General features: G+C 46.3%; 1 protein-coding gene across 1 annotated transcript in view; it reads right to left on the bottom strand.

Moving 5' to 3' along the window:
- GCN1 (GCN1 activator of EIF2AK4) overlaps positions 1 to 25470 on the bottom strand; it is a 60772-nt gene that overhangs the window by 13141 nt on the left and 22161 nt on the right. The window contains exons 26-49 of the mRNA XM_026684618.2: positions 24628 to 24809; positions 23247 to 23327; positions 21825 to 21968; positions 20104 to 20231; positions 18871 to 19060; positions 17547 to 17617; positions 16562 to 16727; positions 15592 to 15786; positions 14455 to 14701; positions 13548 to 13669; positions 12304 to 12418; positions 11364 to 11543; positions 9791 to 10011; positions 9445 to 9513; positions 8956 to 9094; positions 7836 to 8032; positions 6758 to 6900; positions 5310 to 5427; positions 4965 to 5180; positions 3963 to 4127; positions 3293 to 3454; positions 2692 to 2784; positions 920 to 1063; positions 368 to 637 (exon numbers count right to left, since the gene is read on the bottom strand). Coding sequence (XP_026540403.1) covers positions 368 to 637; positions 920 to 1063; positions 2692 to 2784; positions 3293 to 3454; positions 3963 to 4127; positions 4965 to 5180; positions 5310 to 5427; positions 6758 to 6900; positions 7836 to 8032; positions 8956 to 9094; positions 9445 to 9513; positions 9791 to 10011; positions 11364 to 11543; positions 12304 to 12418; positions 13548 to 13669; positions 14455 to 14701; positions 15592 to 15786; positions 16562 to 16727; positions 17547 to 17617; positions 18871 to 19060; positions 20104 to 20231; positions 21825 to 21968; positions 23247 to 23327; positions 24628 to 24809 — 3758 coding nt within the window. The remainder of the gene's footprint in view (positions 1 to 367; positions 638 to 919; positions 1064 to 2691; positions 2785 to 3292; positions 3455 to 3962; positions 4128 to 4964; positions 5181 to 5309; positions 5428 to 6757; positions 6901 to 7835; positions 8033 to 8955; positions 9095 to 9444; positions 9514 to 9790; positions 10012 to 11363; positions 11544 to 12303; positions 12419 to 13547; positions 13670 to 14454; positions 14702 to 15591; positions 15787 to 16561; positions 16728 to 17546; positions 17618 to 18870; positions 19061 to 20103; positions 20232 to 21824; positions 21969 to 23246; positions 23328 to 24627; positions 24810 to 25470) is intronic.

The raw sequence follows: 25470 nt of genomic DNA, 5'->3' as shown, positions 1-25470 counted from the left end.
TGTTTTGGGTTTTTATTTCTGTTATCTGTTCTTTGGAGTTTGGACTGTATTTCTTTCTTTTGGAGACTATTTTGGGAAGAGTTTAATCTCCAACTGAGAACAACTGAACAGTGGGGCCAAGTTGGGGGCATTAAAGGAAATTCATTTACGTTTGGGAATTTGTTTACGTGTGTGCTGCTTCCTGGGTCTTCAAACACTGATGATGTTACCCAAGATGGTAATGAGACGTCTACAAGAAAGCCAGCGAGCTCAGAGAGCTCAACCCCCAGCTACCAAGACTCTCTTCCCTCCCGTTTCAACGTTGTCCATTTCCCCAAAAGCTTTGCTCCTCCTCTTTTCTTCTCCCAAGACCACGCCCAACTCTCACCTTGCTAATGGCGTTGAGAGCGTCCCAGCTTTCATTCAGGACCACGGCATTGGTGTCGTTGAAGAGGCGGATCAGGCCTGAGACCAGGTTGCGCAGGTGGGCGGTATAGTCCGCCTTGGTCTTGGAGCAGTAGATGTTGAGGATGACGGCCGCGGCTTGGCGCCTTCCAACTTCGCCGCTGCGCGTCGTGTCCAAGAGATCCTCAATGATGATCCTCTGCCCGGCCTCGTCCTCTACTGACAGAATGACAGCTTGGCAGTTCAGCATCTCCTGGGACAAAAAGAGGTTCCAACCGGGTTATCTGAGGGACTGTGATGACCCAAAGGGGCCTGGCACAAAAGCAACGCAGTCGGATAAGCAACCAGAGTCCCTTTTATCTCCAACTTTGCCCCCAATGTCCGGGTTACCTTCGGGCAAGGAAGGTTGTAAAAAACGAGGCCAAGCTCGCTTCACGAATGTTTCACTTCACAGCATCGATTTGGGGCTCTATTTCTAAGCCGAGGATCACCTGCACTTTTGGCTCTGATATGAGCAGCTCGAAATCAAACTTGCCTGCTGTTCATCGCTTGTGCCCAGCTTCTCCTTCAGGGCGGACATCATGGCGGGCAGAATGACACCCAGGTGCCGGGTGAGAGCATCGCCAGCAACCGAGGAGAGGAAGGCCAGGACTCTGGTGTTGACGGGAGGAGAAATAAGCTAAGGAAAACGAGAAATGGGCTTTATATTTAATATTAAAGGAAGAAAACCAGTATGTCAGTTTCTTTTTTATCTCTATCTATCTATAATCCATCAATTAATCAATCTATCTACTATCATCTATATCTATCTATCTATCAGATAGGATAGACAATAGATGATATATAGATCTATCTTTCCATCCATCCATCCATCTATCTATATCTACCTACCTACCTATCTATGATAGGATAGATAGAAAATTGATGATAGATAATAGATCAATCTACCCTGTTTCCCTGAAAATATGTCCTACCCTGAAAGTAACTCCTAGCTTGATTTGTGCACGTGAGCCCAATATAAGCCCTACCCCTAAAATAAGCCCTAATTAAGATCCCACCCACTCCAGTGTGGACGGGTAAAAATTAAGCTATGGTGGGGATGGAGCTGCCTTACCACTTACCTTTGGGCAGTTGTAGCCAGGCCTCGCACGCAGTAACCACCTGCCTTGCCACCCCACTTCTTCTGCAGCCAGCAAGGCTGGCAAGGCTTCCCTGAAGGCATCTGTAGCTGATGACAAAGCTCTGGATCGATCCGGAGCTCTGTTATCGGCTGCAGAGGCCTCCAGGAAAGCCTTGCCAGCTGCAGAAGAAGAAGTTCCTGAAGGCCTCTGACAGCGGGAAAAAAGGCCAGGGGGTCGATGCACACAAGCGAGGTTAGTCAAGGAATGACATCCCCCCCCCCCCAAAAAAAATAAGACCAGGTGCCTTTTTTGGTGGCAAAAAAATATAAGACAGAGTCTTGTTTTTGGGGAAACACAGTATCTATCTATCTATCTATCTATCTATCTATCTATCTATCTATCTATCTATCTATCATCTATCTATCTATCTATTTATCTATCTATCTATCTATCTATCTATCTATCTATCTATCTATCTATCATCTATCTATCTATCTATCTATCTATCTCTTATCTATCTATCTATCTATCTATCTATCATCTATCTATCTATCATCTATCTATCATCTATCTATCTGTCATCTATCTATCTATCTATCTATCTATCTATCTATCTATCTATCTATCTATCTATCTATCTATCTATCTATCTATCTATCTATCTATCTATCTATCTATCTCTTTATCTCCCTATCTATCTATCTATCTATCTATCTATCTATCTATCTATCTATCTATCTATCTATCTATCTATCTATCTATCTGTCATCTATCTATTATCTATCTATCTATTATCTATCTATCTATCTATCTATCTATCTATCTATCTATCTATCTATCTATCTATCTATCTATCTATCTATCTATCTATCTATCTATCATCTATCTATCTATCTATCATTCATCTATCTATCTATCTATCTATCTATCTATCTATCTATCTATCTATCTATCTATCTATCTATCTATCTATCTATCTATCTATCTATTATCTATCTATCTATCTATTATCTATCTATCTATCTATCTATCTATCTATCTATCTATCTATCTATCTACCCACCTACCTACCGAATCTATCTATGTATCTCCCTCCCTCCCTCCCTCCCTCCAAGTTCGATGTAGATGCGGAAACAGGACAAGAATCGAGCATCTTTCCGAACCGAAAGAAGAGATGCAAACGCACCTTTGGCACCAAGTATGGCAAGACAACTCGACTCTTCACAGCCATAACCTGCTTTAGACCATCCAGGGCGAAGTCTGAGGTTTCTTCACACTCCTAGAGGAAAAGAAGAGCAGGAATAGAAAGAGTGAATTATTCTCCAAAGCGGGCACAAGGAGTAACAGATGGGAACTCAAAGCAGAGATCCAATCTAGAACTAAGGAGAAATTTTCTGACAGTGAGGACAATTAATCAGTGGAATGAAGCTTGTGGAACGGCATGTTTTCAAGAAAAGATTGGAAAGCCAATTTGCTTGAAACGGTATTGCTTGAGCAAGGGGCTGGATGAGAAGACCTCCAAGGAGCCCTTCCAAATCTTCTATTCTATAGTCCATGAAACCCAAAGCTCACCAGATATTGCTGGGGTCCCCATTCAATCCTACCAGCTTGAACCCCTGAAGGACGGCAGGTGCTTTAACCCCAATCAACGGCCAACGTAACGGCTAACAGGCATCCCCCCTTCAAGCCAATCGTCAGACAGGAAGTTAGTTTGTGCCGTCTTGCCATTCCACCCAGGACGTTCAGAGAGAAACCGTGGGATGTAGCCAAGAGGTCACCGTTCTTACCAGCTGCTTTAGCAGGAAAGGGAGGATGTCTTCGAGGGCCTGGAATCCAATTGTCGAATGCAGCTGTTCAAAGGTTTTAGCGGCCGCTTCTCGCACCTCTTCCAGAGGGTCGCAAAGGGCCTTCCTGACGGTGGGCACGAGAGATTCAGAAAAGCACAGCACCTGAAACAGAGGAACAGGAAATGTCTTCAGAGCAGATGCAAAGAAGAGCTCGCAACCATAAATGAGGTGAGAGAGAGAGAGAGAGAGAGACGGGCCTGAACTCCTTCACTTAAAATAAACAGGATATTCAGAAGAACGTCTTCCTACAATAAACTACAGGGATTCACTTTGAATTGGTTCTGGGAGGCGCGATGAGGAGGACTAAAAATGATGAGGACCAAACACATTTTCCCCATAAGGAATAATATAGGTAGGTAGTAGGTAGGTAGGTAGGTAGGTAGGTAGGTAGGAAGGAAGGAAGGAAGGAAGGAAGGAAGGAAGGAAGGAAGGAAGGAAGGAAGGAAAAAATAGGATGAATGGGAGGGAGAGAAGAATTAAGAAAAAGACAGGAGAAAAATTGAAAGAGATAAAGAGAAAGATTATAAGGCAGGCAGACAGGTAAAAAGGAAGGTTATGTACTCCAATCTTTTAACAACCCCTAAGAGCATTAGCAGAAACATTCACTTACAGCATCCCGGCTGGTGGACTTCATGATTTCACTCAGGCCAATGCAGACCCCCTGCCTCTTGTCACTTTTTTCAGATCTTAGGCCCTCTTCCAAAATGGGGATGATCTCCGGTAGAATCTTCTCTCCCAGCTTTCGGACAAGATCCCCCAGCGTCCGCGCTGCAATCTGTCCGTTCCCCCCCCAAAAAAGATACAGATGAGTGAATGAAGTCCCCGCCCACGATACTCTCAACAAAAATCCAATCTTTGGCTGGTGATTTCCCAGGCTCATCAAAATTGCAAACTGTTTCCGATTGACCCCAAAAGGAAAATTATTCACGATCACAGCATGGTAGGCAAAACCGGCCTGAGATCAGTGCCTCAAATCGCCCCTGGAGTGCATACAGGGCATCCTCGTCTTACAACCGTTTGTTTAGTGACTGTTCAAAGTTACAACAGCATCGAAAAAAGGACTGTTTTTGTTAAGGTATTGAAGATTTAATAGCTGACCAGCTGCTGTAAGGCAGTAAATGCTGATGCAATGAGAATGAGTCAGCAGGGTATTGCCGCTTTAAGAAGCTGTTTATATACAAGGGAGGCCATGAGAGAGCGTATCTTTCTCTCCTCGTGTTCTATCTCCATTGTAGTTCTCCGTGCAGAGTCATGAAGACTGATTACTTGCCTGGTATGTGCCTAACACACTTATGTATGTATATAGCTGTCTTGTATAGAAACCACTGTTAAAAGACAAAGATTTTGTGTGCTATGTTGTGCTCCTGGGTTATCTCACAATAGTAGTCACACTGCAAACACTCTGACAGTTTTTCACGCTTAAGGCCGTTGCCACGTCCCTGTGGATGATCCAAATTGGCCATGCTTGGCCACTGACTCATATCTATGATGGACGTAATTCGAGGACTACCTATACAGGGTCTTAGACGAAGAGACACCGCGCGCAGTTCGGAGAGGAAAGAGCATTTCGAAACATCTAGCAGAAATGAACCGGACGGCCCCAAAACTTAACTGTTCTCTTGTCTGCACAGGTACTGGCCAAAAATCCCAACAGGAGGCCAAAGAGAGTCGGCAAGATTTCACGTAGCGTGCGTGGCGTGTTGGAAACCACAATTTTCCAAACATGGAGCGATGCTTGGCGAACAGCCAGCTGGGTATCGGAACGGCCCATGTAAAGCCCAGCCAGTACTCGATTTCTTCGTTCTACTCCGAGAGCGTTAATGATAGCCTGGAAATATATATATTAAAAAAACAATAATAATCTGTCAGAAACGGTGTAGGGTCTCCTGCCTGGGCGTGGGGTTGGACTAGATGACTTACAAGGTCCTTTCCCACTCTGTTAATCTGTTAAACTTACTTTGTTAGATTGGGCTGTTCCAAAATTATCATCCTCGGAGGCCGTCTCAGTTGTCATTTTCCCAGAAACTCCTGAAATGTGGAACAGGAGATCTCCCAGCAGCTGAACTGAGCTATACCTGTACCGAAACACAGAAACTCAGATTAAAGGAAAAAGCAGGGCAACAGGGTTTTACACTGAGTTGAAGAGATCATGGCCCTTTTTTTCCCCAAGCTGCGTAGGGGCAAGTCCTCAATTTATGGCCGCCACTGAACACAGAATTTCCATCGTGGAGTTGTTGCAGTCGTTAAGTCAGGTTGTCATGTGGCTGGACTCAGTTTTTACAACCTTTTTGTATGGTTATAAATCGCCGTGCTCAAAAATTGAGTCACACAGTCAAAACGCAGCCATGAGAATTCACACTAAACCAAGAGTTTATTTTTTTGCCAGCAATCCTAAGAAATAAATCAGCAAAAAAATTGATGCAGATCTGGCCATGGTTGTCCCAACGGTGCTTTTTCCAAGAAGCAACTGGACTTTGTTTTTCTTTGAAGACGTTTCGCTTCTCATCCAAGCAGCTTCTTCAGCTCTGCCGGGATGGTGAGAAATGTCATCACAGCCGCGAGGTTAACTTATGCCCAAAATTGGAAATGTAACGAAACGCCAGATGAGTTGGAAATAATTAGGAAAATTTGGATGTGTGCCGAAATGGACAAACTAACTCAAGAATTAAAAAAAAAGGCCTGAATCTGATTATTATAAAATTTGGGAGAAGTTTTACCACGGGTTGAAAAAAAGGAAGGAACAAGATTATCAAAAATGACCAAAGTTTATGGGTGGATGTAAATTTGTATCATTTTTTAATACTTATTAATTAATGATGTAAGACAATAAGGTGTGTCAGGATGTATGCACCACGTTCACTGTTGTTTTTTAAATGTCTTTTCTTTTTTGTATGTTTAATAAAATTTGTTTTAAAATTTTTTAATAAATAAATAAATGGAAGGATTTATGCTCCTTGCCAGACAGCTGGTCATTCGCATTCTTTTACAGAGTCGCTGAGGCCGCTTGGAGGTTTGTCTGTGTCTTCAGGGTCAAAGAGGCCATGTAAGTCCAAATTGGACATCCCTCTCTCATCAGAGGGGGAAGGATAAAACATCACCTATCTCCAGTCTACAACACGGTCCTTTCAGTAGCTCCAGGAAGGCTCCACCCTCATTTGCACCAATCAGGACAGAAACCTCCCAGTGGCCTCAATGACTCTCTAAAAAGGATGCAAATGACCCGCTGTCTGCAAGGAGTATCGATCCTTCCAATCCCCAACATCCAGTCCAGAGCTGAAGAAGCTTCTTGGATGAGAAGCGAAAGGTCTTCAAAGAAAAACAAGGAAATCCAGTGATCTCTTGGAAAAAAAAAAAAAAAGCACTTTTGGGACAACCCAGGGCCAGGTTTGGAAGTTTGGCTCGTACCTGATTCTCCAAAGGTCATCGAAGAGGCCTTGTTCCAGTTGAGGAAGGAGTAATGCGATGGCCGTCTCCGCATACATGCTTATAATTCTCTGCCCTGCACGGAGAGCCGTGTCCCGCACAAACTCGTTCTCATCTGCCAGGGCCTGAAACGGGACCAAAAACCACCTGTAAGCCACATAATTTTTTTCTGCGGCAGTGCTGCAGCTCGACGAGCAGGGGATTGATGAAATGCTGGATTTGAACAAGGCTTTTGACATAAACGGGCTCAATTGTTTCTATTTAATTGTTTATTTGTGTCCCACCCTTTATTCCTTTTACAATTAAGATGATCGGTATATACAACACACTCTCCTCCTCCTATATTTCTCACAATAACAACCCTGTGAGAGAGAGAGAGAGAGAGAGAGAGAGAGAGAGAGAGAGAGAGAGAGAGAGAGAGAGAGAATGAGAGAGAGAGAGAGAGAGACAGTCCCAAAGTCACCCAGCCGGCTTTCATGCCTAAGGCAGGACTAGAACTCACCATCTCCTGGTGATTAGCTCAAAGTCACTCAGCCGGCTTTCATGTCTAAGGTGGGACTAGAACTCCCTGTCTCCTGGTGATTGGCTCAAAGTCACTCAGCCGGCTTTCATGTCTAAGGTGGGACTAGAACTCCCTGTCTCTTGGTGATTGGCTCAAAGTCACTCAGCCGGCTTTCATGTCTAAGGTGGGACTAGATCTCCCTGTCTCCTGGTGATTGGCTCAAAGTCACCTAGCCTGCTTTCATGCCTAAAGCATGACTAGAACTCCCAGTCTCCTGGTGACTGGCCCAAAGTCACATGGCTTGCTTTCATGCCTAAGGCAGAACTATAACTCACATTCTCCTAGAGATTGGCCCAAAGTCATGCAGCTGACTTTCCTGGTCTAATGCGGGACTAGAACTCACGGTCTCCCACTCTCTAGCCTGGTGCCTTAACCACTAGACCAAACTGGTTCCAGGGAAACTATCTCTAACCATTCCCAATTTCAAGCGGATGTCTTTCAGGGGAGGTAAATCCATCTTTTTCTCCCGTACTTCTAGATCGGTTCCGGGGTCCTTACCTTAAGGATGCAAGGTATGATGGGCCCAACGTACGGGGTAAACTTGTTCCCAAAGGTAATGGGCAGGTAATTGAACATCATAATGTAACCATCGCGAACGTGGGGAGCAATATCCACTTTGCTCGCTGTCGCCACAATTTCTGGCATCAGCTTCTCCAGCTTCTCTACTCCCAAACCAGCCATAACCTCAGCCAAACCTAGAGCAGGGAAAAGCATCATCATCTTTTAATCTCTTGCATCGGGGTGGAGTCTGGCCAACTGAAGGGAGCTGAGTGTTTACTGGCCGGATGCCCTTCCTGTGGCCAATGCGGAGTTATATTCGGCAGATATATTCTCACTGTGCTGAGAGAGCACCACCTCTAGGCCACCGCACCACTCACCGAACAGGAAAAGCACCCTGATCCCCAACAGATTAACAAATAGAATGCTTGGGCTTTAGCACAGAGTCCCCTCCATTTGTGACTGTCGTTGAGCCCGCAATTTGGTTCAGTCATGACAGTTGTAAAGTCCGTCACCGTGCAACGATGCAAATCAATTTTGTCTTTTTCTCTACTGAACGCTCTTTAACACGAGGTAGTCCTCGTGTCAGCTTTGGGAGCCATATTGAGACCAGATGCTCCCACGCTGCCACATTTTGAGCCTGGGAAAGTGGGAGGGGGGAATTTTTTGAAGTTTTTGAAGTTTATGTAGTTAGACATAATAACATTCTTTTTCTCATTCAAGGTCATGTAGTTTTGCCCATAAGTGAGGGGAAGTATTAAGTTGAGATGGATGGCGATTGGGGCACGTGATGGGATGATAGGTGCAGGGGATGGATTTGTCGTTTTACTTCTTGCAAGGAACGCTGACACCTCGGCTTACAACCACAACTGAGCCCGACATTTCTGTTAAGTGAGCTATGGGAGTTTGGCCTCATTTGGCGATCTTTCTTGCTGCAATTGGACTTGCTGCAAGTCGAGATCTACCTGGCCCTACATTTGTTCTTGCAAGCTTTTCATGAAAGAAGGAGAACCTCCAACCTCCAATATTCATGAACAAAACATGGGCCTGTAGCGTTTGCGTACAAAGCTGTGTGCTGCCCCCACTCCCACCTGTGAAATCCCACCCACCCACCCCTTACCTTGCGCAGCCCCTGACCGATCGACCGAACTCTGTTCGTACGTCAAGGTTTCCATCAGCCAGGGCAGGAGGTCTTCAAAGCAAGATTCCCCCATGCCTTTCACCATGGCGCCCAGCGCTTTCGCAGAGACTGTCCTCACCTGAAGGTCAAGAGAAAAGCTATGGTAAAGAGGAGAAGCAGACCGCCTTCAACAGGGGTCCCCGATCTGTGGGCCACGACCCCCTAGTGGGCCATGAGGGGTTTGCAACCAGGCCGTTTTTTAACAGCCAGCGACCGGCACTCATGCACGAGCATTCGAGCAAGCAGCAGGTGAGTGGGCTCGTGGCACGCTCTGTTGGTTCCAGTGGCAGGAACTCGTGCACGCCACTCGTGCAAATGGGAGATGCGCTCACGCGCTCGGCCAGCTGCTTGCGTGAATTATGCCCTTTGCGGTCTGCAGAGCCGGAAACGGGGAGCTCTGGTCTATGAAGAAGTGGAGGGCAAACTGACCTCAGGAACGGGGTCCAGAAGAGACGTTTTCAGTCCAGGTGTGACACTAGGCAGGTAAGGAGCCAGATCCTGTGAGAGAGAAAAAGAAGAGAGAGGAGAGAGAAAGAGACAGAAAGAGAGAGACAGAGAGGAGAGAAGAGAGAGAGAGAGACAGAGAGAGATGAGAGAGAGAAAGACAGAGAGAAGAGAGAGACAGAGAGAAAGGAGAGAGGAGAAAGGAGAGAGAGAGAGAGAGAAGAGAGGGAGGGAGGGAAAGAGAGAGAGAAGGCAAAAAGTGAATTGGAGGAATGTCTTAAATTCCTACTTGGAAGCAGATGGAGTCTTTACTTCCTCCTCCCCGGCCTACCTTCTGGTCCGTCAAGGAGTACATATTCCCGATGATCTGGGCAGCCATTTTCCGGGTGTCTGTCGAGCGGTCCTGAAAAGCCCGCTGGACGATAGGCATGATGAGAGCCAAGGAAGGTGCATCGATGAAGTGGACAAATTTGGTGTCCAGCAACGTTTGCAGGCACTTCTGGGTCTTTCGGGATGGGTCAGTCAAGGCGTCCAGCAGCACGGGGGCAATGGCTGTTGAGTGAGAAGGGCGTGGGCAGAAGGAAGGAAGCCAAAGAAACACAATGGTGAGAAGACCAGAGGCTTCACCTTTGGCTCATGTTTATGACAGCCGCAGTGTCCCAGGGGTGTCATGTGACCACATTTTGCGACTTTCTGACAATCAAAATCAATGGGAACCAATAGGGTTCACTTAACACCCATGTTACTAACTCAGCAACTGCAGTGCTTCCAGTGGTGGTTATTCAGCTGGTTCTGACCAGTCCTCGTGGACTGGTAGGGAAAATTTTGACTGGCCCTGCCTGTTGTGGTTCGCCGGTAGTAGGTACATACGGCTGAGGTCTCTGAGAGCGAGGACTCGGATGAAGAGCCTGCATGTGATGCAGGGATGGGGCCAGGACTATCGGAGAGTGGGGCTTTTGGAGCTTGGGCAGTCTGGCAGCAATGATGAAGAGGTCCCCGAGGAGCATGTGCTCAGTGCGGGTGCCCGCAGGGCTGCTCGATGGAAATAGCAGCTGAAGCAGCCCAGGCGAACTCGGGAGTAAGGCTGCAAGGTGATTGCCCCTTCCATAAGGGATAAAAGCCAGCCTTCGGGGTTGGCTTCTTTGCAGGAAGCAAAGAAGTTCTTTCTGCTCAGAGTCCTCGTTGAAGCCCTGCTTACTTGGGTCTGTTTTTTGAAACTTCTGGCTTTGGATATTTATCTGCGATTAGTCTTTCGTTCTTGGCAGCCTTTCGCAACCTTGAAAGAGCTTGCTCTTATCTGGGACAATTAGTTTTGAATGACTCTTGGCTGAGAATGCACAGAATTCACAGCGCCGCATTAAAAAGGTTTGCTTTGATACATACTTTGATTTGAACAAGGCTTGGGTCAGAACATCGCCCGCCCACCTCTGCTCTTACCTCTCACTTCTCCTATATTCTGCTGTTTATTAGTTCAGCTGATTCACATGACAGAATAGACTGCTGCGCCTCAGCTGAGCTAAAAAAAAACCAGCTCACAAGGGAAGGGCGGAGTTTGAGTACTGCGCATGCGCGCCCAAAGCAAGCTCTCTGAACAGACTGAAACGGTAAGGAAAAATTTTGAGAAGCCCCACCGAGTGCTTCACTTAATAACGGTGGCAAGGAAGGCTGTAAAATGGGACAAAGCTCACTTAACGGCAACCCTTTCGCTTAGCCACAGAAATTCTGCTCCCTGTTGTGGTCATATGTTGAGGATTGCCTGAAATGAAATGTTTTATCAGCAATTTGGCATAACGAACAAAAACGATTGTGGAACTCCAGTCCGTTCAACAAATTAGTCAAGGGAAAGAGAAAAAAAAATCAACCATCCATGCTGACACAGGCACCCCCAAAAAATCCCCTCTTACCCAAAATCTCAGGGTTCCTGATGACCGAGCCGATTTGCCGTAACGCCTGTTGGCCGGCCTTCTGGACCTTCACGTGAGAATCCGTCAGCACCTCCGTGAGCTTCGGCACGATGTTTGGCAAGCAAGATGACAGCTGCTTGGGAGCACAATAAGCCATGGCTCCCAGCAACTCTACCGATCCTGGGGAAGCGCATGAGAACACGAGAAGGTGACCCAACCATGATAGGATGGGCAAAAAAACCCTCTGGATATACTATAGAACTGCTAAACAACTAATTCCCATAACACTGTCAAACTATTTAGTAAGACTGCATTACTATTCCTCTTCTCATCCTTCCTAGTACCTATCTCTTCCCACTTATGACTATAACTCGGTTGCTTGTATCTTTACAATTTATATTGTTTTATTTGTTTTCCTAGTATGTTTTGATTGCTTATTAGTAACCTATGACTATCACTAAGTGTTGTGTCTTATGATGGTTGATGAAGGTATTTTATTTTTTCTTTATGTACAGTGAGAGCATATGCACCAAAGACAAATTCCTTGTGTGTCCAATCACACTTGGCCAATAAAGAATTCTATTCTATTATTCTATTCTATTCTATTCTATTCTATTCTATTCTATTCTACTCTACTCTACTCTACTCTACTCTATTCTATTCTATTCTATTCTATTCTATTCTATTCTATTCTATTCTACTCTACTCTACTCTACTCTATTCTACCCCTATCCCTTATTCTATTCTACTCTACTCCTATCCTATTCTAATTAGACAAATGGCAAAAGCTTTGGGATAGAAATGTTAAATTGACAATGCATATAAAGACATACATATTGTATAAAATGTTTTATAGGTGGCATTTACCACCTAGCGCGTCTCCCCCACCCCCCCCCCAAAATATTATTTTTCTTTAAAAAGGGCAGGCACCTATTCTTACCAGCTTTGGTTCTCCACGAATCCTCCTCGAGAGCGGCTAACAAAGAAGGCAACACCAACTTGACTCCGTGGGCGCTTAAGTTGCTCATCACAGCTTTGGCACAATCATCTGCAGCCTTGAGCAAAAAAAGATGGAGGAAAAAAAAAATCAAAATCCAACAGTAAGCTAAGGGGAAACAAAAGCCTAATCAAGAAAACACCAAGAGCATTCCCACTAACCCTAACAGGGCAAACCCCATTCCCAAACCCCATTCCCTTCTAAACACTGATGATGTTACCTAGTTGGGTAATGAAACGTCTGCAAGAAAAGAACCAAGCTCAAACAGCACTAAGGACCTCTCCTCTTCCTCCCTCCCTTCTAAACACTGATGATGTTACCTAGTTGGGTAATGAAACGTCTGCTAGAAAAGAACCAAGCTCAAACAGCATTAAGGACCACCCCGCTCTTTCTCTCTCTCTTCTAAACACTGATGATGTTGCCTAGTTGGGTAATGAAACATCTACAAGAAAATAACCAAGCTCAGAGAGCACCAAGGAGCCCAAAAATCGAAACTTGACTCAATCAATTTCAAGCTTCAATGGCCAGCATGAAGCAGAATCTATTGTGGAATTATACATCACGTCCAGCCAGGATTCACACTTCTTGTTACAGCACAGTCCACAGCCTATCTATTTCCATGGTGGGATTTTCACAATGCATGAATAATATACTTGTGCAAGGACTTTTGATAGGAATGCCATCTTGTGACGGGACTCCAGTAACATGTTAGTCTTTGGATTACTTGCAGAACTAGCCCCCGCTGGCTGGATTCACACATGGTTTATGAACTACAATGGCTGGATGTATATCCAGCCTGGTGAACTCCCAAGTCCATCAAAGCATCCGATCATCATCTTCTTTTAATGACCCCCATCATCCCTTGCGGGGTGGAGTCTGGGCAACTGAATGGAGCTAGCGGAGTATTTTAATGGCCGGATGCTGCTCCTGTTGCCAGTGAGGAGTTCTGTTCCACAAATATATTCTCAATGTGCCCTAAGAGAGAAATATGTGTCTCTACCTAGGATCGAACTCACAGCCTGCTGATGGTGAGGCGTGAGTTCCACCTCGGGGCCACCACACGACTCCTCCATCAAAGCACTCGATGACCTACCAGAACCTCTGAAGCCAACTAGAATCGGAGCAGAACCAGCCAAGATGCTGCAGAACCCCAACCTCCCGACTTCTCCAGGACAAGGGTGACTTACCTCCCGAACGTACTGATTGCCATCTCCAAAGCAGAGCAACAAGTGGGGCAGTACGTGGACCACATAGGGCTCAAAAAGTTTCCCCAGCATGGTACACAGCATCTCAAAGGCGAACAAAGCCCCTGGGAAGAGAACAGAAACAGCTGCCTAAATAGCACTTTAGTCAAGAAGCCTGTGCGTGACCCAAGGCCACACAGCCAGAGAATAAGGATGAGTTCCTTTATTAGTTCCAACTTGGCTCCCAACGTTCTGGTTACTCTCCGGTCTGGAAAAAAAACCTCATCCACAAACCTGCAACAGCCTTTGGCTGCAGATACTTCGGTCAAAACGTTGTAAACAGAAAACTTCAAATTATAAACCCAACAAGGCAAGGCAGAACAAGAGAAGGAGTTCCAGAAGTGAAGTTAACACGGCAGTAAATCAAACCAGTTGGAAGGATGCCAGGAACTCAAGATAACAGCAGCCAACACTAGGTGAAGTCAGCGTTGGTTCCAGACAACCGCCCCTCCCATCTGCCTCTCCTTTAAACTCCCTCAAGTGTGCCTTGTGTGAAGGGAATCAGGGCCCTCTCCTCCCTCGTGAGCCATGCAACCCACGTTGCTCTCTTCTCCGTTCCTCCCTGCGTAACTTAGGATGAAGAGGGTGTTTGGGCCTGGGTCCTCCTCTGAACTTCCTCTCCCTTGTTCTACCTCTCCCCTGCTCTGCCCAGCCGGACTTTGTAATAGTTTTAATCATCTAGGTGACATGGGTGGCATACGAATTTGCAGGGGGGGTTAGACTAGAAGAACCCTAAAGTCTCTTCCAGCCCTAGGATTCTGCGTCTTACCAGGTAGATTAGGAGCCTCACCTGGAAGACCAGAAGTCCCTAAGAAGTTGAGAGGGGAAGGAGGAGGATTCTCCGACTCACCTTCCCGACGCCGGAAATTCTTCTTGTCCTGGATTGCATCGGTCAGCTTGGTCATCATTTCCTGCTGCTTCAGGGAAAGGATTCCCAGTCCTTTCACCAGGCCGGCCAGCCCGTACGCAGCTCCTTTGCGCTCCGCGTACTTATCGGATTCCAGCAAAAGTTGTAGCAGCTTCTGGATCATGCTGCCGGCATCTTCCTTGATGGCCGGCACGAGAGGCGGTAAGCAGCTGGCCACGGACTCCTGGACCTGCAAAAGCCCCCCCAACCAGATCGTTCTAGGTGGGCTGCTAAATGGGCTGCTAGCTCTGGAATGGAGAGCCGATTTTTGTTCTTTCCTTTGAGAGAACATCCATTTGGGGGGGGGGAGTTGCTTTAAAAAGAGGAGGGGGAAGGACTTCTAGTTCCAAGAGAAAAAGAACCACAGATCGAGGGTTGTAAAAAAGGAATTCCGTCATGGTTTCTGGAATTCCAGGCTCCCCAGTCCTCCCCAAAATGCACTCCAACTTTGAGAGGAAAGGTGACATCAAAAGCAAGCCAGAGTTTTTACCCTAAAGCCTTCTCTATCGCTAAACCGTCTGACTTGGCCTGAGCAAGGTGGGGACAAGGAGCATCGATACAACATAAAATAAAAGAAGAGGAGGATGAACATACGGGGAGACAGCAATGGCTGAAAAGGATAAAAAAAGGACCAGAATGCTGGACCTACGCAGATAACCAAAACCATTCAGGTTTAAGCACGATTCAAAGCAGTTGATTTGAGGGAGGGAGGGGAGGAAAGGGCAGTGAAGGGTAAGGGTGTGGGGAGGGCAGGGAAAGGGGAGGACAGGGAAAGAGGGAGGGAGGGAGGGAGAGAGAGAGGGAGGGAGGGAGAGAGACAGAGAGTTTCTTATTTTTTTCATGTGAAATTTATTTCTTTGTCTAAAACTAATTCAGATGGTGCCAGGTTTAGGTGAATGTTTTGACAATGTAATATTTCTCCAAGAGGAGGAGAGAGAGACGGAGGGAGGGATGGATGGATGGATGGAAGGAGGGAGAAAACATTTGTGAATTCTTAAGCCACGTAGCTCCCTTGCTTTGTGTTAGTAAGATGGTTCTAAATTGAGGATGCCCCCATCTCCGAGCCAAGGAGGGGCTCACCTGTTGGGATGGCGTAGAGAGTGCTGCTATCAGCTTGGCCACGATGGGTTTTACTTTCGGATCGCTTTTGTCCAAATGTTTGGCCAGCGACCCCATGAGAATGACCACGCTCTGCCGGACGGCATCGTAGCTGGCATCGTTGGGGGCGTTCTTAAGGAACTCCTCAAAGACCGGCAGCAAGCAGTTGACGTTCTCCTGAAAAAAAAAAAAAAAAAAAAATAGGAGCCAAAGGAAGTTGGGCGACCATGGAAAACAGAGGAGAGCTGAAAAATGTAAACTTTGGACTCCCAAGTCATTCCTTACCAAACTAGGTAACATCCTCAGTGCGTCAGTAAGGTAACGTCAGCAACAACACCAAACCCAGAGACCACCAAGGACCCCATAACTGGATTGAATTCAGGAGTCCCCAAACTCGGCCACTTTAAGACTTGTTGGACTTCAACTCCCAGGATTGTCCAGCCAGCATAACTGACTCTCTCGTAATCCCTTCCTCTGCAATCTCTCTCCGCTTTAGGAGATTAAGAGAGAGAGAAAAAAATAGACATGGCTGGCTGGGGAATTCTGGGAGCTGAAGTCCACCAGCCTTAAAAGTTGCCAAGTTTTGGAGACCTCTGATTTAATTGAACAAAAGATCCAATTGTCCAGACTTTGGCTGCTTCTCTGAGAAGACTCCCAAACGTTTCACTTAAATGTTAAAGTTTATATTTTACCGACAAAGAAATAAAGGGAGAATTAGTATAGGTCTAATGTCAAGCTATTTAGCTCTCTCTCGTCAGCTAGCCCTACCCTTGTGGGATTCGAACCCGAGCTACTAACATATTTGGTAGATGTGTTAACCTCTAAGCCCCAGGCTCTCCTGGCTCTTGTTGGCTACACCCAAATTTCACTCAAATGTTAACGGTACCTTCCCTGTACCATCAAACAGTTCTGAGCTCCACAGATGTAAGATTTCTGACGAATGTCAACCTACCTTGCCGTGAGTATTAAGGGCTGAGAGGGCAGCGTCCAGCATGCACTTTCGGACTTCGGGGTGACGATCGTTGAGGGCATCGGGGACAAAGAATTCGAAAAGAGGCTTCACCTGGGAGCTTTCCAGGTGCTGAGAAAGCTTATTCAAGGCCAAAGCGATGCCGCACCTGAAGAGAGAATTTCTTCTTTTTAGCGGTCATCATGAAATGTAAGGGTTATTGATGAGAGTTGTGGTGGTGCAGTGGTTTAGAATGCAGGATTGCCGGCTAATTCTGCCCACTGCCAGGAGTTCGATCCTGACCAGCTCAAGGTTGACTCAGCCTTCCATCCTTCCGAGGTGGGTAAAATGGGGACCCAGATTGTTGGGGGCCAATAGGCTGACTCTGTATACCGCTTAGAGAGGGCTGGAAAGCAGGAAAGCACTATAGAAGCAGTATATAAGAGTATGTGCTAATGCTATTTTCCTTCCTTCCTTCCTTCCTTCCTTCCTTCCTTCCTTCCTTCCTTCCTTCCTTCCTTCCTTCCTTCCTTCCTTCCTTCCTTCTTTCCTTTCCTTCTTCCCTTTCCCTTTCCTTCCTGTGCAGTGGTTAGAATGCAATAACCCTGCCCACTGTCAGCAGTTCGATCCTGACTGGCTCAAGGTTGACTCAGCCTTCCATCCTTCCGAGGTTGATAAAAACGTGGGCCCAGATGGTTGGGGGCAAGAGGCTGACTCTGCAAACCATTTAGACAGGACTGTATGAAACAGTATATAAGTGTAAGTGCTAGCACTATTTTTGCCAGTGTAGGGACCTTCAGTCGTACGGACTTTTATTCTCCCTCAAAGCCCAACTAGCAGGCCCTTGGTAAAGAATTGCAAGAGTTGAATTAAAACATCCGGAGATACTTATCCTTAGTTTCTTACTACCTTGCCTTGGGAAAAAACAACAACCCAGAAGTTCATTGTTTTTTGAGAAAGGGTCAGAAGGATTAAGTAGTAGTCCTACCTGGCTTCCCACTGGTCAGGTGGAGACTCCAAGATCACCCGTCCCAAGGCATCCAGAACCGGTGGGGGTCTCTGGGGAAGAATGAAAAGCACTGGATGACAACCCTTGTAAATGTTTCAGATGCTGTAATTTTTCAGTGGGAATGTCCCTAAGGGATTCCTTGATTAGGCTGTTGTTTACGGCTAGGAACAGTCAGGAATACTCCCAATAACACTGACAGGGTAAGCCTTGTATATAAACAGAGAACATACCCCCCTCCTTCCTAGCACTGATGATGTTAGCTAGTTGGATAATGAAATATCTGCCAGGAAACCATTAAGCTCAGAGAGCACCAAGGACCCTACAGTCCTTTTCCTCCTCCTCCTTCCTTCTTTCCTCCCTCCCTTCCTTCCATCCTTCCTTTCCTCCCTCCCTTCCTTCCGTCTGCAATCCCCATTCCCTTCTAGCACTGATGAGGTGACCTAGTTGGTAAACATCTGCAAGGAAACTGCCAAGCTCAGAGAGCACCAAAGACCCCACAGTCCTTTTCCTCCTTCTCCTCTTTCCCCCCTTCCTCCCCTTTCATTCCTTCCTTCCTTTCATCTGCAGTCCCCATTCCCTTCTAGCACTGATGTTAGCTAGTTGGGTAATGAAACATCTGCAAGAAATCCACCAAGCTCACACCAAGGACTCCACAGTCATTCTCCTCTTCCTTCTCTTTCCTTCCTTCCTTCCTTCCTTCCTTCCTTCCTTCCTTTCCTTTCCTTTCCTTTCCTTTCCTTTCATTCCTTCCTTCCTTTCATCTGCAGTCCCCATTCCCTTCTGGCACTGATGTTAGCTAGTTGGGTAATGAAACATCTGCAAGAAATCCACCAAGCTCACACCAAGGACTCCACAGTCATTCTCCTCTTCCTTCTCCTTCCTTCCTTCCTTCCTTCCTTCCTTCCTTCCTTCCTTCCTTTCCTTCCTTTCCTTCCTTCATTCCTTCCTTCCTTCCTTCCTTCCTTCCTTCCTTCCTTTCATCTGCAGTCCCCATTCCCTTCTGGCACTGACGTTAGCTAGTTGGGTAATGAAATGTCTGCCAGAAAACCACTAAGCTCAGAGGACCCCGAGGACCCCAAAGCCATTGTCCTCCACCACCTCCTTCTCCTCCCTTCCTTCCGTCTGCAGTCCCCATTCCCTTCTGGCACTGATGAGGTTACCTAGTTGGGTAATCAAACATCCGCAAGGAAACCACCAAGCTCAGAGAGCCTCGATGATCAGTCCAGAGAGCTACAGATATTCTATCGGTAACGTATGGACTCATGATCGACCAGGCTCCTGCTTCCATCCACCAGGGGCTTACATAGAGCTTCTCTTGGTAAATCTCCATCAGTTTGGCCATGACATCCTTCGTCTGGCTTCGATATTGTTCCACCCCTTTGGAAAGGGCTTCTGCTCCGGCCTGGCGCACCGCCTGCTCATGGTGGATGACATCTTGGATGAGGATGGAGCAGATGTCCGGTTGCAGCTCTAAAGCCATAGATACCCACAGCCTAGGAGAAAAAGGAAGACTGGAGTTTCGTCATCTTCCAGAAAGATCTCTCCGGTGAAAAAAGACTGGAGTGGCTCAGTCTCTACCCTTCCTCCCCATAAACGCCCACTGCAGATCGGAGATGCACACGTCAGATAAGTAAGACATGCATTTATAAAGGACTGCTTTATAAGGCCTTAGTAAAGCCACGTCTGGAGTGCTGCATCCAGTTTTGGTCGCCACATTACCAAAAAAAAGGGATGTTGAGACTTTGGAAAAAGGGCAGAGAAGAGCAATTAGGAGGATTAAAGGCCTGGAGGCTAAAAACATATGGAAAACGGTGGCAGGAATTGAATTTGGCTAGTCTAGAGAAAAGGAGGATTGGGGAGGGGGACATGATAGCAGAATTCCAGTGTTTGAGGGGCTACCACAAAGAGGAGGGGCCCCCACTATCTATGGAGATTCTCAGTCATCCAGGTCAAGGTTGTCGCAAAGATGCTTTTTCAAGAGGCAACTGGACTTCTGGTCCAGGAAGTTGCCTCTTGAAAAAGCACCTTTGGGACAGAAGGTCAAATTATTCTCCAAAGCACCTGAGGGGCAGGACAAGAAACCAGGTATGGAAAATAATCAAGGAGAGAAGCAACCTGGAATCCCAACAGGGGTGGACAATTAACAACAGGGAGGACAATTAACCGGTGGAGCAGAAGTTGCCTTCAGAAGTTGTGGGTGCTCCAACACCGGAGGTTTTAAGAAGAGACCGCACAGCCAAATGGCATAGGTTCTCCTGCTTGAGCCAAGGGGGTTGGACTAGAAGACCTCCAAGGTCCCTTCCACCTTTATTCTGATTGGAATAAAACATTGAGGCTGTAAAATTCCAGTTCTCTTGCTGGGGGATCTGGATTGTTTCCAGTCTTCGTTTCCAGTAAGACGATGTTGGAGGAAGAGATGGACAAAAATCCTCCAGAGATTTTTAGCCCAGGAGGGCTTTATTTTTGGTCTGAAAGATGGGGAACGTCTAGGACTGTGAGGTTATAGTTTCCTCCTTCAAAGTACTGGCATGCCTACCTCTCTGCCAACATGCGGATTTCTTCTTCTCTGTCAAACTTCACCACCCAGAGACGGCGCAAAAGGTTCATCCCGTTCTTCTCATCGCTGTCCGGAGTGGGCAAAACCATCTGGAGTTCCAGCAAACCCTGAAGCCAAGAATAAAAAACAGTGATGAGCAAAATTCTCCTGAACTGGAGCTGTGTAACTGTTTGTGTGGGAGTTTTTTTTTGTCTTCCGTCAAAGATATTCGGAGCTTGGAAGCAAAGTGAAGGAATAAAAGGGGCTTCACCTGTTTTCTGTGACTGTGTTTGTTTTGTATCCCACCCTGGGTCATCACAGCTGCCTTCGGAGATTGTAGAGGCTGGCAGCAGTGATGAAGAGTATCCCGAGGAGCCTGTGCCCAGTGTGTATGCACGCAGGGCTGCTCGGAGGAAAGAGCAGCTACAGCAGCACAGGCTACTCAGGAGTAAGGCTGCAAGGTAATGGCCTCTCCCTTAAGAGATAAAAGCCAACTGAGAAACCAAAGTTCTTGCATTCAAGCCTTGTGGACATTCGGAGTTATCTTGGTTGGTGTTTGGAGACTCTTTGTGTTTGAAATATTTCTTAGTAACTTTATCTGGTATTCTTGGCAGCCTTGCACAACATTGGCAAGGCTTCGTGCTTATCAATTAGTATGAAACAGCCTTTTAAGCGGGAAGGAAGCAGAATTCGTAAAGAATAATTAAAAGGTTTTGCTGTTACTTCTGTTTCATGTTTGTTTCCTTGGAACAAGCTTTGGGTCAGAACCAGGCATGATATTCCGCTCTGGAAAAAAAATCGGGGCCGGCCAAAAGAGACCCCCCGCCGTGCGCCCGGGGAGCGCCCGCTGCTTTCCCTTGCCGGGGCCGGGCGGCGGCGTGTTGCACGGAGGCTGGTCTGTGGCTGGCCCAGCTCCCTTTTCCTGCCGCTCAGCAGCCTCCACTCGCACCGCCCAGGCTCCGCTCAGGTATCCAGCTGGGGCTGTCAGGAGTTGCTACCGCCGGCGCAGCTCCACGTGGCTCCAGTCCCGCGTTGCCTCAGGAAGGGAAAGGCAAAACCAGGAGCCGCTGCTGCCGTTGCAAAGCGCGGCCGCGGCTCTTCCTTTTTGCCTTTCCCTTCCTGAGGCAACACGGGACTGGAGCCGCGCCAGCTACTCCTGACTCGGGGCCTCCGAGGGGAGGGGGAGGAGGAGAAGAAGGGGTGGGGGGAAAGGAGGGGGCGATTCCCAAAAAAATCGGAATTCCGATTTTAATCGGAAGAATATCATGCCTGGTCAGAACAGGGGGGGGGGGATTTCATAGAGAGGTGGAAGATTAGACATAACAGCATTCTTTTCTCAGAGAGTCAAGAACATGTTGCCCTGCACCTGGAGAGGACTGCCTGGAAGGATGTCTCAGTTGGAACGATGGTTGATTGGGCCATGTGATGGACTGGTGGGGGCAAGGGATGGGTTTTGAATTTTCAATTGGGAAAGGGGAAACCCGGGACTCTCCGATGAGAAAAGAAAAGAATGTTGTGTCTAATCTTCTACCTCTCTATGAAATCCCCCCTCCCAAATTCCCAGGCACTGAACGTGGCAGCCTCGAAGCTTCCAAGGCTGACACTCCATCTCAGGCCAGTGGTTCAAAAGGCCAAGGGCCACCACTCAGGGTAACAAAACAGAATTTTGATCCGAGGGACAGACAAAACGTTCAGGTCCTGTCCCCGAACGTCCCACTGACCCGGAGAGCTGCATCTCGAACGTTCATGCAGGGCGACTGCAGAGCCTGAAGTAGGACGTTTATCTCTTCTTGTTCCGCGTAGGCGCAGCCGTCTTCTCCGCTGCTACTGGCGCACAGGGCCGTCAGCGCCACCGAACCCAAAACCTGGCGCAGAATAAGAGCTTTAATTAGGCGAGGACGATCCAAGGACATCCGATGGATGAAACCAAGACTCTCTTTTTAAATATATATATATATATATATATATATATATATATATATATATATATATATATATATATATATATATATATATATATATATATTTATACATTTTTTTCTTTAATATATGTAAGTGCTTAATGATCGTTATACCAGGGTGTCCAACCTTGACAACTTTAAGACTTGTGGACTTCAACTCCCAGAATTCCTCAGCCAGCTTTGCTGGCTGAGGAATTCTGGGAGTTGAAGTCCACAAGTCTTAAAGTTGTCAAGGTTGGACACCCCTGGCTTATACAAAATACCATGTTTCCCCGAAAATAAGACCCTGTCTTATATGTTTTTTTGGCCACCCAAGAGGAACCAGGTCTTATTTTCAGGAGCGGGGGGGTGTCATCCACTGACTAACCTCACTTGCGCGCGTCGCCCCTGGACTCCTTTTCGCTGTCAGAGACCTTCAGGAACGACTTCTTCTGCAGCTGGCAAGGCTTTCCTGATGGCCTCTGCAGCCGGTAATAGAGGTCAGGATCGATCCTGAGCTTTGTTATCAGCTACAGAGGCCTTGCTGGCCTTGCTGTCTGAAGAATAAATGGGCCGGCAGGGCAGGTGTTCGGGTGTGCGAAGCCTGGCTACAACTGTCCAAAGGTAAGTAGTAGGGCAGCTCCACCACCACCACCCTAGCTTAATTTTTACCCGTCCACTCTGCAGTGGGCAGGGTCTTATTTTGGGGGGGTAGGGCTTATATTGGGCTTAAATCAAGCTAGGACTTACTTTCAGGGGAAACACGGTACTAATAGTAATACTACTACTACTACTAAAATAATAATTTAATAATTAAAGAGACGATATTTTTATTATTATATAAAAAATTATTATTATATAATAAAATTATTGTCTCTTATTCATTGAACGGAGTTTCATGTTTAATGAATAAGAGACAATAATAATAATAATATTTACTTGTACGTAGTAGTAGTCTTTCATCATTTATTTATTCATAGCAATAATCTTTTATCTTCTAATTTCTACCTCTTTTTATCTAACCACTGGTAAAACAAATCCCACCTTAAAAAAATATTCTGATTCTTCCTTGTCTTTTATTCTGAATGTCAATCTATCCATCTCTGCGCATTCTAGTATTTTTATTTTTTAATTATATTTTCATCCAGGGGGTGGTGGAGGTAGGACTCCCTTGAGGATTGGGATCTCCCCCTCCCCACTGACCTGTACGCGGGGTGATCCTGTCCCAATAACTTTGGTTAGGAGCAGCAGCATGTCCGTACGAGGAAGTAACTCAGGTCCGTTCTGGATGTTGGCCGCACAAAACAAGAGAGAGAAGACTTTGGTTGCTATGGAACTGCAAAGATAACTGGTCTTCTGGCTCATGACCATAATCAAGCCCAACATTTCTGCCACTAAACAAGTACCGTTGTGACACGAGCTTCACCCCATTTTACAGCCTTTCTTATCACCGTTGTTAAGTGGATCACTTGTTAGTAACACAGCTGTTAAGTGAATCTGGCTTCCCCGGTGATTTTTTTGCTTGTCAGAGGGTTGCAAAAGGGAATCACGTGTCTCCTCCCCCCCCCTCTGGGGATATTGCAACCGTCGTAAATATGAGTCAGTTGCCAAGCGTCTGAATTTTGATCATATTGACCACCAGGATGCTACAAAGGTCGTAAGTGTGAAAAAAAATTGTATTTTTTCCCCCCTCAGTTCCATGGTAACTTTGAATGGACACTAAACGAATGGTTGCAAGTTTGAGGACTTTTAAATAGAAACCTTTAGCTAAGTTGATTCAATTGGGGGGGATCCTCCAGAATAGTTTAGGAAAATGTACGAAAGGAGGAAGAAAAATGTGAGAGAGGAGGGAAAAAATGTGAGAACAGAGAGAGAAAATATAAGAAAGGAGGAAGTAAAATGTGAGGAGGGAGAAAAATGTGAGAAACAAGGAAGAAAAATGTGAGAAAGGAGGGAGAAAATGTGAGAAAGGAGGGAGAAAATGTGAGAAAGGAAGAAGGAAAATGTGAGAAACAAGGAAGAAAAATGTGAGAAAGGAGGAAGGAAAATGTGAGAAAGGAGGAAGGAAAATGTGAGAATGTGAGAGGGAAAAATATGAGAAAGAAGGGAGAAAAATATGAGAAAGGAAGAAGGAAAATGTGAGAAAGGAGGGAGAATGTGAGCGAGAAAAATGTGGGAAAAGAGGAGAAAATGTGAGAAAGGAGGAAGAAAAATGTGAGAATGTGAGAGGGAAAAATGTGAGAAAGGAGGGAGAAAAATGTGAGAAAGGGAGGAAAATGTGAGAAAGGACGGAGAATGTGAAAGAGAAAAATGTGAGAAAGGAGGGGAAAATGTGAGAAAGGAGGGGAAAATGTGAGAAAGGAGGGAGAAAAATGTGAGAAAAGAGGTAGAAAAATGTGAGAAAGGAGGGAGAAAAAGAAATAAAAATCAGGGTTAACGGAAGTCCTCGACTTATAAACAACCATCACTAAGCCCAGAATTACGGCCATAAGTCGTTGACAGTGATTAAGAAAGTCACATGACTGTGCCCAATTTTACGTCTCTTGGCAGTCGATCACTTGGAAAAGAATCAAAGGAGTTTCACCTCGTCCACCAGCCAGTTCTCGTCGTTAGTAGAGGACCGCAGCTGAGCATGGACGGTGATGATCTGCAAAACCTTCACCATGAGCTCCTCCTTCTCTTCGCTGTCGTTGGGGGTCTCCAGCAGCACCATTTTCAGAAGAGGAAAGACTAAGGAAAAGGCCGGGGCCGATAATGGCACGGGACCTGGCAGGCGGAAGGGCGAGAAAACAAAGGAAGGATGCCGACCAATCCCAAATACTTACAAGGAATCCTCAGCTTATTTTTTTTGTTGTTTAATGACCCCGTAATCCTTTGCAGGGTGGAGTCGGGGCAACGGATTGGAGATGAGTGTTTTACTGGCCAGATGCCCTTCCTGTTGCCGGTATGGAGTTTTCTTCAGCAGATAATATCCTCGTTGTGCCCAGAGAGAGAAATATCAGCCTTTATCTAGGATCGAACTCACAGCCTCCTGATTGTGAGGCGAGAGCTCCATCTCTAGGCCACCGCATCACTCCGCAGCTTATGACCACAATGGAGCTTAAAATTTGTGTGGCTAAGCGAGACGGTGTTAGTTACGACCTTTCTCGCCCCGATTGTTAAGTGAATGAAAGTATCAAACCTCCAACAAATCCACCCCCATTCAAATCCTAAGTCTCTAGCCACATCCCTCAGAGTAAAAAAAAAAAAAAAATGATTAGGAGTGACCATGTTGGCGTTAGCTGGGTGCAGCCGACACTAAAATACATTATTCATCTCCCCCTTGACCCTGATCTTCCCCCTCAGCCCCTGGATGTATATTCTCCAATGGGACACATCCATAGCCAAGAGTCATCAATCATGCTCTCTGATAATAATCTTGCATGCC

The sequence above is a fragment of the Notechis scutatus genome, chromosome 13, assembly GCF_049901735.1.
Source record: "Notechis scutatus isolate UNSWTSFEM ecotype Mainland chromosome 13, rNotScu1.2, whole genome shotgun sequence".
In the NCBI taxonomy this organism is placed as follows: Eukaryota; Metazoa; Chordata; class Lepidosauria; order Squamata; family Elapidae; genus Notechis; species Notechis scutatus.
This window is presented reverse-complemented; position numbering and strand designations above follow the sequence as displayed.